The sequence below is a fragment of the Rana temporaria genome, chromosome 6 (genome assembly GCF_905171775.1).
Source record: "Rana temporaria chromosome 6, aRanTem1.1, whole genome shotgun sequence".
In the NCBI taxonomy this organism is placed as follows: domain Eukaryota; kingdom Metazoa; phylum Chordata; class Amphibia; order Anura; family Ranidae; genus Rana; species Rana temporaria.
Window position 1 is genome coordinate 157989412 of NC_053494.1, and position 17508 is coordinate 158006919.

Genomic DNA, 17508 nt, shown 5'->3' on the forward strand with positions numbered 1-17508 from the left:
CATTTACTTTGCAATATTGAACACAATTTAATTTTATATCTTTAATTTCAGCTGCTCCAACCATTGAACTTGATGTTAAGTTAATTGAAGGTCTTGTAGTCAAAGCTGGTACAACTGTAAGACTTCCCGCCATTATTAGAGGAATCCCCTTTCCAACTGCAAAATGGGTGACCGACAGTACAGAAATCAAATCTGAAGGCAACTACAAAATCGACACTGACAGTTTTTCAACTGTGCTTACCATTAAGGACTGTACACGAAAAGATACAGGAGAATACCTGCTGACAGTATCAAATGTTGCTGGAAGCAAGACAGTAGCTCTGCATCTAACAGTTTTGGATGTCCCTGGGCCACCAACAGGTCCATTAAATATCCTGGAGGTTACACCTGAACACATGGTTATCTCCTGGAGGCCACCAAAGGATGATGGTGGAAGTGCAGTAATGAACTACATTGTGGAAAAATGTGAAGGCAAGAAAGAAACATGGGGAATAGTTAGCTCTGGAAGCACTCAAACTAAAGCAAAGGTTCCACGACTCCAGAAGGGTTATGAATATACTTTCCGTGTCAGTGCTGAAAATAAGATGGGTATTGGTAAACCTCTAGAGTCAAAACCAACTGTTGCCAAACATGTGTTTGACCCACCATCTCCACCAGGAAAGCCTGTGGTTTCTGACATCACTGAAAATGCTGTAACAGTCTCATGGACCATTCCTAAATCTGACGGTGGCAGTCCAATTAGTGGCTATATTGTTGAAAGGAGGGAATTGTCTGGTAAATGGATCAGAGTAAACAAGACTCCAGTGCTCGATCTTAGGTTCCGTGCCACTGGTCTATATGAAGGCAACACCTATGAATTTAGAGTTTTTGCTGAAAATATTGCTGGACTAAGTAAACCATCTCCAATATCTGATCCAATAAAAGCTTCTCGCCCTATAACTCCACCAGGTCCACCTATAAATCCCAAACTTAAAGACAAGAGCAGAGAAACTGCTGACTTGGTATGGACAAAACCAACTAGAGATGGAGGAAGCCCTATTTTAGGATATGTTGTGGAGTGTCAAAAATCAGGATCAGCCCAGTGGAGCAGAATTAACGCAGATGACTTAATCAAACAATGTGCTTTCAGGGTTCCAGGTCTTATTGAAGGGAATGAATATAGATTCCGTATAAAAGCAGCAAATATAGTAGGTGAAGGTGAACCTAGAGAACTTCCAGAATCTGTTATTGCCAAGGACATCCTTCACCCACCTGAAGTTGATCTTGACTTGATCTGTCGTGACTTACTGACTGTAAGAGTTGGCCAAACAATCAACCTTACTGCTCGTGTCAAGGGCAGACCTGACCCAGATATTACATGGTCTAAGGATGGCAAAGTAGTTACTAAAGACAATAGGACTGAAATATCTCAGGATTTCCCTCCAGTTGGCTTGCAGATAAAATCAGCAACAAGGGCAGACCACGGAAAATATACAATTGTAGCGAAAAACAGCAGTGGCCAAGCCCAGGGTGTGGTTATTGTCAATGTACTTGATAGACCTGGACCTTGTCAGAACCTTAAGATAAGCTATGTTACCAAAGATTCTTGCATGGTTGCCTGGGAAAACCCACAAGATAATGGTGGTTCTGAGATAACAAACTATATTGTAGAATACCGTGAACCAAGTCAAAGAGGATGGTATGTCATCTCTTCTGATCTTACAAAGAGGTTGATAAAAGCATCTCTTATTGAAAATCATGAATATTTCTTCAGAGTCTGTGCAGAAAACAAGGTTGGTCCTGGCCCAGTTATTGAAACTAAGACACCTATTCTGGCCATCAATCCAGTTGAAAAACCTGGTGAACCTGAGAACCTTCATATTGCTGAAGTAGGCAAGACATTTGTTTTCCTGAAATGGAGACGACCAGATTATGATGGTGGCAGTCCCAATCTATCATATCACGTTGAAAGAAAACAAAAAGATTCTGATGAATGGGAAAGAGTACATAAAGGAAGTATAAAAGAAACTTCTTACCTTATAGATAGATGTAGTGAAAACCAATTATATCAATTTAGAGTTCAGACCAAGAATGAAGGAGGTGAAAGCAACTGGGTAAAGACAGCTGAAGTTTTAGTGAAGGAGGAATTATTGAAACCTGCACTAGATTTGAAATTAATTGGAGTCCTAGTTGTGAAAGCAGGAGAAACAATTAGAATTGAAGCTGGAGTAAGAGGAAAACCACAGCCAGAAATTGCTTGGGCAAAAGACAAAGATACAACAGATATTACAAAATCACCTAGGCTGAAAGTTGAAACTGGCTTAGATTACACCAAATTTATCCTTGAGAAATCTAGGCGATCCGACAGTGGCAAGTTTGTTGTCACAGCCACAAACCCTGCTGGAAGCTTTACAGCACATTGTTCTGTAAATGTTCTTGATGTGCCAGGCGAAGTAAGAAATCTGAAAGTTTCTGATGTATCAATTGACAGATGTACACTCAGCTGGGATCCACCAGAAGATGATGGAGGATGTGAAATACAAAATTATATTTTGGAGAAATGCGAGAGCAAGCGAATGGTTTGGTCTACATACTCTGCTTCCGTGATTCTCACTCATGCACACGTCACTCGCCTGATTGAAGGAAATGAATATATATTCAGAGTACGTGCTGAAAATAAATTGGGTACTGGTCCACCCACAGAAACCAAACCAATTGTTGCTAAAACAAAATACAATAGGCCTGGACCTCCTGAGCCTCCAGAGGTCACCAAAGTAAGTAAAGAAGAAATGACAGTTGTCTGGAACCCACCAGAATATGATGGTGGCAAGTCTATCACTGGATATATTCTAGAAAAGAAAGAAAAGAGATCAATGAGATGGGTTGCTGTAACTAAGAGTTCCATCCCAGAAAGACGTCTGAAAGTCACAAACCTTATCCCAGGTCATGAATACCAGTTCCGTGTAAAAGCAGAAAATGAAATCGGTCTGGGAGATCCAAGTGGACCAACAAGACCTGTAGTTGCAAAAGACCCAATAGGTAATTTGTAGTTTAGATTTAAAGATAGTTTTATTCACTGTTTTTTTTTTGTTTAAAAGCTCATTTTAAAGTGCTTATCAATGTTGTTTATTTTGCAGAACCTCCTGGCCCTCCAACAAATCTAAAGGTGGCTGATAGTACCAAGACCTCCATTACTCTGGGATGGGGAAAACCTGTCTATGATGGTGGTGCTCCAATCATTGGATATATTGTAGAAATGAGGCCTAAAACTGAAGTTAAGGACAAGGATCCAGAGGCTGGATGGAAGAGACTGAATGTTGCTGCTCAGTTGATTCACACACAGTTTACTGCCACCACCCTTGATGAAAAGCAACAATATGAGTTTAGAGTTTCTGCACAGAACCAAATTGGCATTGGAAGGCCTGCTGAACTCAAAGAGCCTGTGTCACCTAAAGAAATACTTGGTATATATTGTTTTCACAAAATAAGTGCAAATATATCATGTTTATTGTAGAATGATGATATTAAATGTAATTATTGTCCTTTTCACAGAATCTCCTGAAATTGAACTGGATGCCAGTATGAGAAAGTTGGTCACTGTTAGAGCAGGTTGTCCTATCAGACTGTTTGCAATGGTGAGAGGAAGACCATCACCTAAAGTTACATGGAGGAGAATGGGAATTGATAATGTTGTCAGGAAAGGACAAGTTGACATTCTTGATACCATGGCTTTCTTAGTAATCCAAAACTCTACACGTGATGATTCAGGCAAATATTCTTTGTCACTTGTCAATGCTGCTGGAGAAAAAACAGTGTTTGTCAATGTCAGGGTACTTGGTAAGTAAATAGATTAAAACGATAAATAAATACACTTATTTTGGTGCATTGCGGTAATGGGTGTTTTCATTTTGGTCTACAGACACTCCTGGACCTGTGGCTGACTTTACAGTCTCAGATGTCACAAAGATGTCATGTCAGCTCTCATGGGTACCCCCAGAAAATGATGGTGGAAGTCCTGTTACACACTACATCTTAGAAAAGCGTGAAGTTGACCGAAAGACATGGGCAACAGTGGTGGCAGACTGGAAGAAGACTAGTTTTAAGGTTGCCAATCTTGTACCTGGAACTGAATACTTCTTCAGAGTCACAGCTGTCAATGAATATGGCTCTGGTGTTCCAAGAGACTCTCCTAAAGGTGTACTCGCAACAGATCCAATAAGTAAGTACTACCAATTCTCTCTATATTAAAATTCAAATTTTAATTTTTCACCGATTTTGGTGAGTTAAAAAAATCACATAACAATTTCTTACTCAGTGACTCTGGCAGTAAGATCTCTGCACTTGACATAATAAGCCTGCACATTTTTCACAGTAACATTATATAAGGTCCTTTCTACCTTGTTAGATGTATGATATAATACATTATTTATATATACAGTATATATATTTATATATATATATATATATATATATATATATATATTCAACCACAGGGGTGTGAGAACTGTGACCCAATTTTATAATTTTATCAGAAGAACTTGTAGTTTGAGTTACCAAATTATCTCTAAACATTCAAAAATAGTTTTTTGCATAGAGGAACAAATTAGCATTAGGGCCAAAGGCTGGGATCAAATCAACCTGAATCAATGTCATTCCAGGTTCTAACAAACCAATTCAAACTCCTCACTGCTTCTGTTTAAGTTGATAATACTAATATTGTTTAGGAACCCAAGGGAATTATTAATATTATTAATAATGCATTCCTGTATTGTTGTTCGCATCAACCTCTTTAACTGTTTATTTTAACAGGTGAGCCAGATCCACCTAAGAAGCTTGATGTTACAGAGATCACAAAGAACAGTGCCACACTGGCTTGGCTTCCACCATTGCGTGATGGCGGTGCTAAGATTGATGGCTACATTATTAGCTACCAAGTTGAAGGACAACCTGAGAACAACTGGACCCAATATTCTGTTGTAAAAGATTTAAATATTGTGGTTGTTGGACTTAAAGAAGGCACAAAATACAAGTTCAGGGTGGCAGCCAGAAACTCTGTTGGTGTGAGCTTGCCAAGAGAAGCTGAAGGAATGTTTGAGATTAAAGAACAGCTTTGTAAGTTATATGTTCCACTTGATTTACCATTTCAATTCTACCATTTGAATGCATCTGTGAAGGATAAGTTCACCTTTGTCAAATGTTACACCTGTATGCATGTTCAGTATCCACCACCTCACCCCCCCCCCCCCAATCTCCCCCTTCCCTGTGATGCACATTTTGTACTTGCAAAAGGTGAACTTAGCCTTTAAAGTAAGTATTTTAGGCTGAATAATTAATCATTTAGGTACGTTATAATGTGGAAATCTGCCTAATGTATGTATGTATGTAATTATTTATTTATAGTGCCACCTAAGATCCTAATGCCTGATCATATCAGCATCAAAGCAGGACAGAAATTAAGAATTGAAGCCCATGTTTACGGAAAACCAGCACCTGTCTCTAAATGGATGAAAGCGGATGTTGATGTTAATCCATCAAGTCGTTTGGCTGTACACAAAGGACAGAATTCCACTGTGCTTATAATAAAAGATGTGACAAGGAAAGACAGTGGATTTTACTCACTATCTGCAGAAAACAGCTCTGGTGTTGCCACTCAAAGGATCCGTGTAGTTGTTATGGGTATGTATAAGTTTATTTAGGCCTTACATTTTTTACTGGAATCAGATACAAAAAAGATCACTAATATGTTGTTGGTTTGCTACAGACATTCCAGGTCCACCAGAACCACCCTTTGAGATTTCTGAGATAGATTCTGATGCCTGCACACTCTCATGGCACTTGCCTCTTGAAGATGGTGGTAGTAACATTACCAACTACGTAGTTGAAAAGTGTGACGTAAGCAGGGGAGACTGGATCACAGCTGTTACATCAGTCACCAAAACTAGTTGCCGTGTCGGAAAACTTATCCCAGAACAAGAGTACATCTTCAGGGTCCGTGCTGAGAACCGCTTTGGAGTATCAGAACCAATTACATCTGGTCGGGTTGTTGCTAAATTTCCATTCGGTATGTAAACAAACCAACTTTTACTACTGCATTGAAAGCACTAGCTTGTTTTGAAATACCTACCAATTTTTAGTAGAAACATGATTCTAAAGCCTAAACATTTTTTTACCTTAATGCATTCATTGCAATGTATCCCCCCTCACCCCTCCTTTTACTTACCTGAGCCCTCATTCAATCCAGCACTGTGCCCAGCTGCAGCTCATTTCTCCCCTCACTTTCTGGTCGCACTGGCTTTGCTAAAGGGCCAATGGCTCCCGCTTCTATCAATCAAAGCCAGTGATGAGGAGTGTGGGTGGGGCCGAGTACCAGCAAGGCTCGGGAGCGAATCTGCATGAGTACCTCTGTAGAAATCGGCTTTCTACAGGGCACACACTCGCATGGGGAGGAGGAGGAGCCAGGAGTGCTGACAGGGGACCTGAGAAGAGGAGGTTTGGAGCCGCTCTGTGAAATTCCAAGTATAAACCTGTGTTATTTTTTATTTTTACAATCACTTTAACCCAAAATAAAACCGAATATATATGCTATGCATTAGAATATATCTAGACATAGCATATTAATGAAAGTTTGCAGTTATTGAACTTTTGTGACATTCTTCATTGCCCTCAGTATGTTGCCTAATCTTTACATGCTTCACAAAGGTCCAAAGCATCCTATAATGTTTAATTATATTAAAATGTAAATTAATGTGAGACAGGTTCACTTTAAATGAAATGTAAAGTATTATTTTGTTATTATTTCAGATGTTCCCAGTGAACCAAAGAATGCCCGTGTTACCAAGGTTAATAAAGACTGCATATTTGTTGCATGGGATAGACCTGATAATGATGGAGGAAGCCCCATTACAGGTTATGCTATTGAACGTAAGGAAAGAAATAGCCTTCTGTGGGTCAAGGCCAATGATACTGCAGTGCGCTCAACAGAATATCCATGCATTGGCATGATTGAAGGCTTGGAGTATACTTTCAGAATTTCTGCCTTAAACAGAGCTGGATCAAGCAAACCAAGCAAACCTACTGAGTATGTCACTGCAAGAGCACCAGTTGGTATGTATAATATGTATTGCAAGACAATGTTATCCCCACGAAACTGCCCATTTTATTTGGAATTACATCTTACAAATAATGTTAATTTACAGATCCACCTGGAAAACCTGAAGTTATTGATATCACAAGAAGCACTGTGTCCCTTGTATGGACAAGACCAAAGCATGATGGTGGAAGTAAAATTATCGGCTACATTGTGGAAGCATGCAAACTTCCTGGTGAAAAGTGGGTGAAGTGCAACACTGCTGCTTCTCAAGTCCCAACAGAAGAATTTACTGTTACTGACTTGGAAGAGAATGAGAAATACCAGTTCAGAGTAACTGCCAAGACTGCCATCAACATCAGCAGGCCATCTGAACCATCGGATCCAGTTGTCATTCAGGCAGAAAATGGTATTACTCCAATTCCATTTTTCTAAGAGAAAGCAAACAAATGTGGTGCTTACTGGAGCAAATGATATTGCACTAGACAAGCATATCATTTACATCATCTTTATAATATTCTCTAGCTAAGACATGAATAATCATAAGCTAACACAACATAAAACTTTCATAATCAAGTATTTCAAAACTGCTCAAATCAAACCCAGAAATAAAAATAGTTTAGAGTGTTCTGATTTTGACTCTTTAATTGTTTTATTTTCAGTTCCACCCAAGATAGACCTCAGTATACAGATGAAATCCCTGATCACTGTCAAAGCAGGAGCAAATGTATGTCTTGATGCTCAAGTATTTGGTAAGCCAATGCCAACAGTCACCTGGAAAAAGGACGGGGAAGTTGTAAAACCTGCTGAAGGTATAAAAATATCATCCAAGAGGAATCTTTTCCTTCTGGAACTGTTCAGTGTTAACCGCAAGGAAACAGGAGAATATAGTATTGTGGCAGAAAATGCCAGTGGCTCCAAATCTGCAACCATCAAGCTCAAAGTCTTAGGTAGGTTTTAAAAACATAAATTGTAATCACTAACTACCTTATAACTATAATTTGATCACAGTATTTGTACCAGTTGTGAATTGGTAATGTTTGCAGTGTGTCCATTGCACACAAGCCCCAAGGCAAATGGCGTCCACTGTGCACTCACTCACTGCACATGCTGTTTATGGCTGCAGCTCAGAGGAGATCTATTCTGTGCATGCCAACTTGGGCACAGCACAATGTGGGTGGGGGTCATCGTCCTCAATAATACACATCAGTATCCCTGTGTGGTTGACCTGCTATGAATATGGACAGTGACGCTGCTACAGAAGGAACCCCTCTGTAATAGAACTGCATTCCCTGCCAATCAGCCATGAAGGGAGGGTGATGTATACTAATGATAGTGCAACTGCCTGCATAAGGGAGAGAGATTGTAATGACAGGCTCTGATTTAGCTTGCCTGGCTTGATTAGCACAGGCTGCAGAGTCTGAATGCAGTTGAGCCTGAGTCAGCTGAAGAACTGCCCGAACATGCTTGTTTGTGTGCCTTAACACTTTTCTGCATGTGCGCACTTTTTACTTTCCACTTTCATCCTTGTCACTAAGATATGCACAGTGGCACTGAGCATGAACATACTTTAGGGTGTCAGACAAGGATAAAAGTGGATTGTAGAAATTGCCCACACTTGCAGAAAAAAGTTTACTTATAAAGGCATTGTTGTGCAGTATTGTGTCTATCTACAAATAGTTTGTTGGTTTTTCTTTTAAAATAAGTTTTATTACTTGAGGTGTCCTTAGTGATTTTAAACTGATGCTGGTTTGGACAGACTGGCTGGTGGTCTTGTTTATAAGGGGTCATTTACACAACATTGCTAGTGCCTTTAAGTTTTGCTGTACATTTTCTGTTCCAAACTGTCTCATTCTGTACATTTCTTATTACACAACACTTGATTATATACTCTGCCCTGTATGTTTCCTATTCCACAGTTCCATATTCTGTACACTGTGCTATGCATGCCCTAATCTGTAACTAATCATTCTGTTCACTGCTTTGTACATTCCCCATTCTGCACTGACTCATTCTTTATGCTGCTCTGTACATCCCCGATTCTACATTGTTTCATTCTATACTATGCAAGTCATCTCAGAGTTTATCTGACATCACCATTTTAAGCCATTCTCAATATCCAATGCAATGCAAACCATGTCTAATCTTTTGCTGCGGTGTGCATTTTCTTTTTCTTGGGGAAGAGGCCCCAACTTATCATGTTGCACACAGGCCCACTGCATCCAGAAAACACCCTTACTTTTGTTTTTCTCTTGTTCTATATCATCTTAATTACAATTATGTTAATGTTTGATGAATTTTTAAAGACCCTTGGATGAGCATAGTTGGTTTATGTAAAAAAAAATATTACCTTAGATGTCAGTTATTAACTAAAACTCCATGCATTATGTCTACAAAATGTCAAGACCTCTGTATGTTAATCTTTCTTCAGATAAACCTGGACCTCCTGCTTCTGTTAAGATAAACCATATGTATACTGATCGGGCCATGCTTAGCTGGGAGCCTCCACTTGAAGATGGCGGTTCTGATATTACAAACTATGTCATTGACAAGCGTGAAACAAGTCGTCCTAACTGGGCACAAGTGACTACTAATGTGCAAATCACCAGTTGCAGCGTGGAGAAGTTGATTGAAGGACATGAGTATCAGTTCCGCATTTCTGCTGAAAACAAATATGGTGTTGGAGATCCTATCCTAACTGAGTCTGTGATTGCTAAGAACCCATATGGTAAGACATATGTTAAATGTATACTGATGTTTTTAAGGTATATGTTAAATGTATACTGAGGTTTTCAAGAGCATTCGATTTTAAAAGTGTTTTCTTGTTCTTCACAGATGCACCTGGACAGTGTGATCCACCAGTAATAAGTAACATTACAAAGGATCACATGACTGTAAGCTGGAAAGCACCAGCTGATGATGGTGGCTCTCCAATAACTGGATATGTGCTTGAAAAGCGTGACACAAAGTCTTTCAATTGGACCAAGGTAACTAAGAAACCTGTAATTGATAGGACAGTAAAAGCAACAGGACTTCAAGAAGGTACTGAATATGAGTACAGAGTGACTGCCTTGAACAAAGCTGGACCAGGCAAGCCTAGCAACTCATCAAAGGCAGTAATTGCTATTGATCCTCAGTGTAAGTTGTGACCTCCAGTGGATAAAATCCAAATTATGATTTTGTTTTGACTGACAGTCTTTTAAAAGTTTGATTTTTTTTTTAGATCCACCTGGACCACCTGCTTTCCCGAAGGTTGTTGACACAACCCGTAACAGTATAAGCCTGTCCTGGAGTAAACCTGCTTATGATGGTGGCAGCCCCATAATTGGTTACCTGGTTGAAGTTAAACGAGCAGACACAGATAACTGGGTGCGATGCAACTTGCCCAAAAACCTGCAGGACACCCACTACACTGTTACTGGCCTAATGGAAAGCACTGAATATCAGTTCCGTGTCTCAGCAGTGAATAAAATTGGTTACAGTGATCCCAGCGAAATTCCAGACAAACATACTGCTAAAGACATTTTAAGTAAGTACATTTATTATTACAATTTACTTTATTTTGTTAATGTTTGCATGAATGTAATGTAATTCTTTTTTCTTTTATCAAACAGTTGCACCTGAAGGAGAGCTTGATGCTGAACTCAGAAAAGCTCTTGTGCTCCGTGCTGGTGTTACACTGAGGATCTATGTACCGGTTAGAGGGCGCCCATCTCCAAAGATATCATGGTCTAAACTGAATGCAAACATTAAAGAGAGACTGGGGCTTGATATCAAGACTACAGATCATGACACTTTCCTGCGTTGTGAAAATGTCAATAAGTATGATGCTGGCAAATATATCTTGACAATAGAGAACAGCAGTGGTGTGAAGTCATATACTATTGTTGTCAAAGTGCTTGGTAAGTAAATGATATTTACTGTCAAATTAATGTTTTAGACTTTAAGAGGTTCAAACAGTGCAGCACAAATTAAGGTAAAAGTGCTTCTTAGAGAACAACATCGGGGACAAAGAGCACATCCAAGTGCCAGCTTTGTCCACATTTAAAAAGTTTTTTTGGATTTCCATTAGTCTTACCCAGCCTTTTTTCAACCGGGGGACCATCAGAGATTGTTAGGGGTGCTGGGGCATCCTGGTACAGAAAGGCATTCGGATCTGACTGAGCTCCCGCTCTTCTGCAAAAACATCAGTACATCTGGAGCTTAGTCAACATAGTTATGTGCAGAGTAGAGGAAGGGGAGGTGTCTTTCAGAGCCCGGGGCTCTCCACCTTCCCCTACAGGGCAATTCCGGCAATGCAGTACCCAGCAGCTAGTGCAGGTATAGTACTGCAGATTTCAAAAAGGCTGTGTATGTGCGCACATGTATATATGTTTGTGTATGTTTATATACACACGCATGTGCATGTACAGTATGTACTTACATTACTTTTAATCTTGACCCCTGATTCTTTACTATCAGGACTGCTTTTTTAGGACTTCACGATAGCAGCACAAACTGCTGCACCTCTGAAAAGTAACCTATTGCTTTTCAGAAACATTTTACAGGTGGTGAAAAGGCAATATGTCACCTCCTTAATGCCTGTTTTAACCCACTAAATGCAGCATCATCATGCCGCAACTGTGGTTGTAGTGAGGCCCCATCCACCTGGGGGTATACTTTCTGTCATGGTCACAGCATGTGCACAACCTCCGCAGCTAAATGAGGTGCAGTTGGGGGTGGTAATCTGTATAGATTAGTTATAGTTTTAATCTGATTATCACATTCCAAACATTTAAACATTTTCTGCATACATATATTTAAAAAGAATTGTTCTTGCATTATAGATACTCCTGGACCACCAGTAAACCTCATCATTAAGGACACATCCAAGGACTCAGCAATGATTTCATGGGATCCTCCAGTTATTGATGGTGGTAGTCCAATCAAGAATTATATTGTTGAAAAACGTGATGCAGACAGAAAAGCGTGGTCTACAGTATCAACTGACTGTGCTAAAACATCATTTAGGATTACTAACCTTGAAGAAGGCAAGGCCTACTTCTTCAGAGTGTTGGCAGAAAATGAATATGGCATTGGTGAGCCATGTGAAACTCATGATGCTGTGAAAGCTTCTGGTAAGTAATTAGTTGTACATATATGCTATTAAACAATACTGCAGCAGAGATGATATGGCATTGAGATTTTTACATATTGGGTATGGCTTCCTTATTTCTGGCAATATTAAGTAATATGCTTTTTTGCCTGGCTCTTTTAGAAAAACCTGGACCAGTTCTAGATCTGAAAGCACTGGCTGTATCAAAATCATCATGCACCATTGCATGGAAGAAACCATTAAGTGATGGAGGAAGTCGTATCACTGGATACGTTGTAGAGACATTGATCTCCGAGGACAAGTGGAAAGATGTAATGAGATCAAAAAATCTTCAGTACACAATGAAAGATCTGACTGAAGGAAAGGAGTACACCTTTAGAGTGGTCGCTCAAAATGATGCTGGTTTCAGTTCTCCAAATGAAATTTCAATTGTAGCCAGGGACGATATTGGTATGTGTATCTTACCCAGTCTGAAGCATGTCAATAACCATTTAGTAATCAAATCAGTGTTATTGTGCATTCCTTTAGTAATACCAGTGTTTTTTCCTCAGTTGCGCCAAATCTAGACTTAAAGGACCTGCCAGATTTATGCTACATTGCCAAGGAGGGAAGCACTTTCCGACTCAAACTCCCAGTCAGTGGTAAGCCTCCACCTACAGTTACATGGAGGAAAGGTGAAGACAAGGTTTTGACTGAAAGTGGTAGAGTAACTGCTGAGTTTACTGCTGTGAACACTACCTTGACAGTTCGTGAGTGCCAGAAAGATGATGCCTCAAAATACACAATCACTTTGAAGAATCCAGCTGGCACCAAAGAATCTACCATCTTTGTGAAAGTAGTGGGAAAACCTGGAATTCCATCAGGTCCAGTTAAGTTTGATGAAGTGACTGCAGATGCTATCACACTGATCTGGGCTCCTCCAAAAGATGATGGTGGTTCGGAAATTACAAATTATATCCTGGAAAAGAGAGACTCTGTGACAAATAAGTGGGTAACCTGTGCTTCTGCTGTACAGAAGACATCATTCAGAGTTACCAGACTCCATGAAGGAACTGAATACATCTTCAAAGTCAGTGCTGAAAATAAGTACGGGGTTGGTGAAGGCCTTAAATCAGATTCAATTGTGGCAAGGCATCCATTTGGTAAGCCATCATCAACAAGGGGGTGATTTAAAAATATACACACCGATATCTAGAATTTAAGTTGACTAATTACGTTAACTATGTCTTTTTAGATGTACCAGATGCTCCTCCGCCACCAAAGATTGTGACAATAAGGCACGATTCTGCAAACCTCACCTGGGTCGACCCAAGGAAGACTGGTGGGTCACCAATCACAGGTACGTTTTTTTAAACTAAAAATAGATATCTTGCAATTGGAAGCAATGTCAAAGGAGTGTTCATATATTGTGTATGTAGCTACAGGTTAAATTGTGCACGTTAAAATGTTTATTTTACTTTTTAACACGTTAACATATTCCAGCTACAAACTGCAAGGATAGTATATTGCTCCACCAGAGACTATATACAGCTGTGCCTATGGTTTAGGTTCCCTAAAGACTGAATTAAGGCATTGCTAAGCTAAGGGTGTAGTGTAGCTTTAGAATAACCATTGCATCAACAGTAATAAAAATGGTCTGATGTTTTTACCTGCATATTGTGCATTGCAAATGTATATGCTATAAAGCTAAAACATTTTGCAATATAGGTTGTAACTTTGATATTACATTTTTGTTTAGGCTATTACATTGAAGTCAAAGAAAGAAACAGCCTGCTCTGGAAAAGAGCCAGTACCAGTCCACTAAGAATGCGGGACTACAGAGTAGCAGGTTTAACTGAAGGCCTAGAATATGAATTTAGAGTTATGGCTATCAATCTTGCTGGAGTTGGGAAACCAAGTATACCATCTGAGTCAGTTGTGGCTCTTGATCCAATTGGTAAGTGTAAAAGTCCTTGTTAAATGAATGCAGTAATGTGTTTAAGTACATGATATTGATTTCTTGATTCCTTTTAGATCCTCCTGGCAAACCTGAGGTGATCAGTGTCACTAGGAGTTCAGCAACTCTTATCTGGACAGAACCAAAATATGATGGTGGACACAAACTGGTTGGATACGTTGTTGAGAAACGTGATTTACCAGCAAAGAGCTGGATGAAAGCCAACCATGTCAATGTTCAGGAATGTGCATATACTGTTAATGATCTAATAGAAGGTGGAAAATATGAATTCAGAATAAGAGCTAAAAACACTGCTGGTGCCATCAGTCCTCCATCAGAGACAACTGGAACTGTTTGCAAGGAGGAGTATGGTATGTGTCAAGCAGCCTTTTTATTAATGTTTTCTGATATATAGTTGTATCACTTAAAATATTTCCTGACCTTTGATTTTAAATTCTCTTCACAGAGGCACCCACAATTGTTATTGATCCAGCTGTTAAAGAAGGTTTAACAGTTAAAGCAGGAGATACAATTGTCATGACTGCAACAAAAATTCTTGGCAAACCACCTCCAACCTCTGTGTGGTCCAAAGCAGGAAAGGACTTTAAGCCATCTGATATTGTGCAGATAGAAACAGGTCCAACATCATCCACCCTATCTGTTAAATATGCATCCCGTAAAGATTCTGGGGAGTATACAATAACAGCCAGCAATCCTTTTGGCACAAAAGAAGAGCATGTGCATGTCAAAGTTTTAGATGTCCCTGGCCCTCCAGGACCAATTGAAACCAGCAACGTATCTGCAGAAAAAGCTACGCTCAACTGGACTCCTCCTACTGAAGATGGAGGTTCACCAATAACCTCTTACACTCTTGAAAAGAGAGAAACAAGTCGTTTACTTTGGACTTTGGTGGCTGAAAATATTCAGTCATGTAGACATGTTGTCAGCAAACTCATCCAAGGCAATGAATACATCTTCCGTGTGTCTGCTGTTAATCACTATGGTGTGGGTGAACCTGTACAATCTGAGCCAGTGAAGATGGTGGACAGATTTGGTAAGTAATAATAATGTAACAATTAACATAAAATGTATCCTTAACAGAATAGCCATGCTTATTTATGCATTTATTTCCTCACTTAGGTCCTCCTGGTCCTCCTGGCAAACCAGAAGCAACAAATGTAACTAAGGATACAATAACTATAGCTTGGAAACGTCCAGTTGATGATGGTGGTAGCGAAATCACAGGTTACATTGTTGAGAGAAAAGAGAAGAAGGGACTGAGATGGGTGAGAGCATCAAAGAAACCAGTTTCTGACCTTAGACTTAAAGTGACTGGACTCACAGAAGGCAATGAGTATGAATTCCGTGTAAGCGCAGAAAATAAAGCTGGATTAGGACCACCAAGTGATTCTTCTCTACCAGTCTTAACCAAGGATATTGCATGTGAGTAATTTCAAGATTTTTTCAAGTATTTTTTACATTATTTAGTACACGTGTCAAAAATAAATTGTAGCAATACATTATTTGCAAGGCAATAACATGAGAGAGCTGTTTTACCCGCCAAGGGATTTGTATTCATGTCCATTTATTCTTTAAATTTACAAATCGAATTTTCCCTACTGTTCCCTACTATTTTTCAACAATTAAAACTAGCTCTTGTGACTATATGCAGCCTATGTCTGGAAAATTAATGCGAAAAAGCAGACCAATGAGCTCAACTGTCTGTCACTTAATATAGAAAGGTTCATCCAAGGTTATTTTTTAGCAGCAATGTAGCAAAGTCATAAAAATAAATACGTATAAAATTCTTTATTTTGAAATATTCCAATGTCATGTTGCAAATAAAAAATGAGCTCTGGCTATAGGATACAGAACATATTCCACAGTACAGCAATGCAAACACAAATATACACAGCGTTTCAATAAATAATGTTTGACTGTGTATGTTACATTACATTACATAATGTTTGACACAGTCAAACATTATGTAACGTAACGCTTTGTATATTTTTGTTTTGTCATATTTTAATTTCAACATGACTTGGCAATATTTCAAAATAAAGAATTTTATACTTATTTATTTTTTTGACTTTGCTACATTGCTGTGTAGCCTTTACATCTCTATATGTGTCTTTCCCATATTATAACTGTCTGTCATTCTTCTTTCTCCTCCTTTAAGCACATGGCCCAATTGATTCACTCCTTGTTCTGCTTTTAGCTCTCTTATGGGCCGTACAGACGACCGAACATGTCTGCTGAAACTGGTCCGCGGACCAGTTTCAGCAGACATGTTCGGTCGTGTGTAGGCCCGAGCGTGCAGGATTCCAGCAAACATTTGCCCGCCGGGCATTTTCCCAGCGGGGCAAATATTTCTGGACTTGTTTTAAAACAGCCCGCTGGAATCCTGCCCGCTCGGACATGTTCGGTCGTCTGTACAGACCTACCGTACATGTCCGAGCGCCCGCCATCCCTCGCATGCGTCGAATGACTTCGACGCATGCGTGGAAGCATTTAACTGGCAGGGCCGCCCACGTCGCCGCGTCATCATCGCGGCGACGGCGCGGACACGCCCCGCGTATTGTTTCTGTACGATGGTTAGTACAGCCATCGTACAGAAATCCCCGGGCAGACATGTACGGTGAAAACGGTCCGGCGGACCGGTTTCATCGTACATGTTTGCCCGTGTGTACGCGGCCTTAGTCTGAGTTATACTTTATAGGTGTTGCTAGAAGCTTATATCATGTCAAATTCGGGTACTTACCCTAGTTTCTTAAAAAAACATATAATTTATGATTTTTACTGAACAAATAGCCACGCAAATTAACATTTTTCATCTGCCTGGGGTTCAGTGTTTGAAAACCAGTGGCATTTCTTTTTCAAAGCTATGTTTAATAAATTTTGCTTAAAGGATAAGCGTGCCTTAAAATAATGTATATATGTTTGCAGTTAAAAATGTGAATTTTTTATTTATTTTTTTACATGGAGCTTGTAAACCATTGCACCTGGGACCAGCAGATCACTGGTGACATGCAGGACTCCTGCAGACTTGTGTGTGTATTTGACTGCTCGTACCTCGTATGCACAGGCAGATACACACTGACAGGAAGAGAGAATGAACTACCAAAACGCCCAACAGTGCCATGGTAGTTCAATAAAACAACAAGCCAACAGCTGCAAATGCTGTCGGTACTTGTAGTTTCCCATTCACAGAGCACTCACTGTAGGCTCCCTAAAGGCAAGGAGAAGAGGCTGAAGCTGCTTGAACATGGTACATGTTCCACCCTAAATACAGGTGAAATATGTAATATGTTCCAAAAGATGAACTTATCCTTAAAAGGCCCTCTCCAGGATAAAGACATCTTGTCTGCCAAAATAAAACAACTGTAAAAGTTTTACTAGCAAACATATAGC

The 17508-nt window shown here is 39.7% G+C and overlaps 1 protein-coding gene across 1 annotated transcript in view; it reads left to right on the top strand.

The window, feature by feature from the left end:
• The window catches only part of TTN (titin), a 326833-nt gene that overhangs the window by 255879 nt on the left and 53446 nt on the right, over window positions 1-17508 (top strand). The window contains 22 exon segments of the mRNA XM_040358499.1: window positions 52-3018; window positions 3117-3443; window positions 3532-3816; window positions 3899-4198; window positions 4789-5091; window positions 5380-5655; window positions 5741-6040; window positions 6781-7083; window positions 7176-7475; window positions 7729-8016; window positions 9498-9794; window positions 9902-10204; window positions 10290-10595; window positions 10681-10968; window positions 11893-12183; window positions 12324-12611; window positions 12713-13303; window positions 13396-13500; window positions 13900-14097; window positions 14175-14468; window positions 14564-15151; window positions 15238-15540. Of these exon segments, the coding sequence (XP_040214433.1) occupies window positions 52-3018; window positions 3117-3443; window positions 3532-3816; window positions 3899-4198; window positions 4789-5091; window positions 5380-5655; window positions 5741-6040; window positions 6781-7083; window positions 7176-7475; window positions 7729-8016; window positions 9498-9794; window positions 9902-10204; window positions 10290-10595; window positions 10681-10968; window positions 11893-12183; window positions 12324-12611; window positions 12713-13303; window positions 13396-13500; window positions 13900-14097; window positions 14175-14468; window positions 14564-15151; window positions 15238-15540 (9501 nt within the window).